Source organism: Plectropomus leopardus, unplaced genomic scaffold, assembly GCF_008729295.1.
Source record: "Plectropomus leopardus isolate mb unplaced genomic scaffold, YSFRI_Pleo_2.0 unplaced_scaffold18602, whole genome shotgun sequence".
Lineage (NCBI taxonomy): Eukaryota > Metazoa > Chordata > Actinopteri > Perciformes > Serranidae > Plectropomus > Plectropomus leopardus.
The window spans coordinates 1-3,571 of NW_024620056.1; the positions used below are offsets into that span (position 1 = coordinate 1).

Below are 3,571 nucleotides of genomic sequence, written 5' to 3' on the forward strand. Positions count from 1 at the left end.
AATGCAGTTTAAAAAGAGAATTAATGGATTCACAAAGTGAATTAAGAATTTTAAAAAGGAAAGAAAAAAGAGACAAATTCACAAATACATATAATACATCAATACCTAGTTTAATTTAAAAGGGGATTACAAACGATACATCAAATGTTCAGTAAGTGCATCATTTAAAAATACATTAATGAATTCAGAAATAAATCATGGAAATGAAAATTTAATTTCATAACGCATTTTTAAAAAAATAATAAATTTCTTCATAAATTGGATTTAAATTTTTTTTTTTTTTTGTTCTCTTATTCGCTTTCATGTTCGAAATAAAGATCAAAATAATCAAAAAATACTTTACAATTTAAACTGATTATTCTGAAAGAGCTGTTGAGCCTGACAGACGCTACCCAGGGCTTCATGATATCTAAACTATCCTGGTGCCGTCGCGTGTAATTGACGTCACCCCTCTCCGCACGGAGGGAAGCTTCCGGTCTTCTCTCCACGTGCGGTTGTTTAAAAGTGTCTCCGTCATGGCAGGCTCGGTCTCTCAGCAGCTCGAGGACCTGCTGAATCCGCTACCGAAATTTGCGGATCCGGAGGACGACGACGACGAGGCGACTAAAGCCAGAGTGATAGAGAGATTCACCGAGGAAGAGGAGGAGGAGGAGGAAGATGGAGTCAGAGTGAGCGCGCTGAGGAAGAACAACACAAGTCTGCTGTCAGACACCGACAGACGGTATGTGGGGAGGAAAGTGTCCCGGAAAGACCTGGAGATGGACACTGAGGAGGAGGAGGAGGAGGAGGAGGGAGAAGGAAGCATGGAAGAGCTCGAAGAAGAGGAGGAGGATTCTTTAGGTGATGATGATGATGATGATGAAGAGGCTGATGATGATGATGATGTAGAAGATGAGGAGGAGGAGGAGTTGGAGGACGATGATGCTCAACTTGAGTCCAAGAAAAAAGACACCGACGTGACCTTTCCTCGAGGTGTTGACTTCCACAAACTGACCGAGGGCATGGACGACCTGGGAGTGAGCGAAGACGACGAAGACGAAAGTGGCGAGGAGACTGAAGGCAGCGATGAAGATGAAGATGACGATGACGATGAAATTGAAGATGATGAGGATGAGGAGGAAACGGTGCGCACGTTCTCTCAAGACAAAATCGACGAGGAGGTGGAGAAAGGCAAGGCCGTGAAGAACCAGCTCGCCCTTTGGGACCAGCTCCTCGAAGGTCGGATCAAACTCCACAAAGCTCTGCTGACCGCCAACCAGCTCCCGCAGCCGCAAACCCTCCCGGAGTTCAAGAGGAGGGGCGGCGCGGAGCTCGGCGAGAAGCTGAAGAACGCCCACAAAGCTCTGAAAGCTCTGCAGCGGTCCCTGCTGGAGCTGCACGACCAGCTGCTGCACCAGAACGCCGACACCAGGAGCGTCGCTCAGGGAGCTCACGGCGAAGACGAAGAGATCGACAGCGACGAAGAGGCGCCTGAGCGGTCGGCGCCCAAACGGAAACTAGAGATGGCAGAGTATCCGGACTTCATGGCCAAACGTTTTGCCGCTTTCCAACCTTACCGGAACGCCACGTTGCAGAAGTGGCACGACAAAACCAGGCTGACGATGGGCAAAAGCAGCAAAGGTTTCGGGGCGTTCGAGAGGAACATCCTGACTCAGGTGGAGCAGGTGCTGCTGGACAATGAGCGCCTTGTACGGCGAACCCAAACACGCCGCTCCGAGTACAAAATCCTCGGGAAGGAAGAAATCTCGGAGATCGTCCCCGCAGAAGGAGAAGAACCGCAGCTGAAATCAAACGCGCACCTGAAGGATCTGGACGAGGATATTTTCGACGACGACGACTTCTACCACCAGCTGCTCCGAGAGCTCATCGAGCGCAAGACGAGCGCGGCGGACCCCAACGACCAGGTGGCCATGGGGAGGCAGTGGCTCGCCATCCAGAAGCTGCGCAGCAAGATCAAGAAGAAGGTCGACACCAAAGCCAGCAAGGGGCGCAAAGTCCGCTTCCACGTCCACAGCAAGCTGGTGAATTTCATGGCGCCGATCGACCACAGCTCGGTGAGCGACGAGGCGCGCAGCGAGCTCTACCGAGGACTCTTCGGACAGAACGCTGCAGTCAGGGAGTGACGGGGACGAGGTACTCACGCCGAAGTAGAAACTCTTCTGCAGAGCAGCAGTTTGTTCACTGTAAAATCTGACCAGCTGATTTAACCCTTTGAGTTAGTCGGCTCGATTTCTTCCAAAAACACGGTGAGAAGGCAATGAGCAACGACAGACGACACGAGCCAAAAACCAGCAGAAATTAGTTAAAAAAGTAGAAAATAAACTTTAAAAAAAACAACAAAAAAACATACTAAACTAACAAGGCAAACACGATTTTGGAAAAGTGAATATTTCTAAGACAAATATTTAAATATGTAATTATGGTAATTGGAAATATAGTCTTTCCCTAGCTTTTTGTTATTTTTCCATCGCCTTTTGTTTTCTCACTTTCATAAAAAATAATTGTCTAATTTTACTATTTTCTTGCAGTTTGTTGAAACATTTACTTCCAAGTTGCTCGTGACCTTTTTTCCTGTTTTTGAGAGGAATCGCACCAACGCGCTCAGGATTCAGAAGTTTAAATGCAAGATATAAGAGAAGAAATAAGTAAAAATTTACAAAAAAATTACCTAAACAAAAGTGAAAAACAAGAAAAGGACCCGAAAAATTCTGAAAATTAAAAAAGAAACAGATATATTTCTTTTTGTTTTGTAACATATTTTTAAATCTCTAATTGTAATTATTATGGATATAGTTTTTGGGACAATTTTTCTGAGTTTTTGAAAACTTTCTAATAATACTGGAGCCCACGATTCATTTAAATGTGAACAACTGTTTTTCAAGCACCGCCTCTTCATCAGAGTCAAAAAAAAGAAAATCATTAGATTTACTTTATTTTGTGAAGTTGTTGCAACTTAAAAATGACGATTAAATCAGTCTTTAACTTGAACAGCAGAAGCTCCGACTGCACAGATCATGGACTCATGGGGGTTTTCATAAATACCTTTTATAATACCGAGTAACATTTTAGATCTGTGATGTTGTCTAATAAGCAACGTGTGATCAAATATGTAATACATGAGTGCAGGGCTGCAAAAATATCATTTTTATCATCGACGAGTGTGCCTGTTATTATCTGGATTCATTATTTTCTCAATAAAATGTCAGAAAATAGTGACACACGTCTTAATTTCCCAGAGCTCAAGGTGACGTCTTCAAATAGTGTGTTTTATCCGTCCAAAGGTCCAAAAATGAAAAGCTACCGAGTTTATCATCATGTCTGTCAAAGAAAACGATCATATTCTCTCTTTTAAGAAGCAGAAAACCAGCTTCTTTTTTTTGGCCTTTTTGCCTCAAAAAATGAAAAGATAGGTAAGAAAATAACTTGCTTTTTAATTTTCCATCGATCGACTAATTATGCATAATGACTGAGGTGGATACAAATCTCTCATGATCCAAGTGTGTACTTCAAATCGTAGGTTTTTTTTAAAATATTAAACTGCCCTAATATATAAACTGTGACCCAACTCCAT

The 3,571-nt window shown here is 43.4% G+C and overlaps 1 protein-coding gene across 1 annotated transcript; it reads left to right on the forward strand.

The window, feature by feature from the left end:
* The first annotated feature begins 455 nt into the window (after positions 1-455).
* aatf (apoptosis antagonizing transcription factor) lies at positions 456-2,469 on the forward strand. The gene has a single exon (XM_042515271.1). It carries the CDS (start codon positions 516-518, stop codon positions 2,121-2,123), a length of 1,608 nt encoding a protein of 535 aa, XP_042371205.1. The 5' UTR covers positions 456-515; the 3' UTR covers positions 2,124-2,469.
* The last annotated feature ends 1,102 nt before the right edge of the window (positions 2,470-3,571 follow it).

What these genes read in the sequence shown, in the direction of transcription:
- aatf (XM_042515271.1), top strand. Translation starts at nt 516, where the DNA reads ATGGCAGGCTCGGTCTCTCAGCAGCTCGAGGACCTGCTGAATCCGCTA.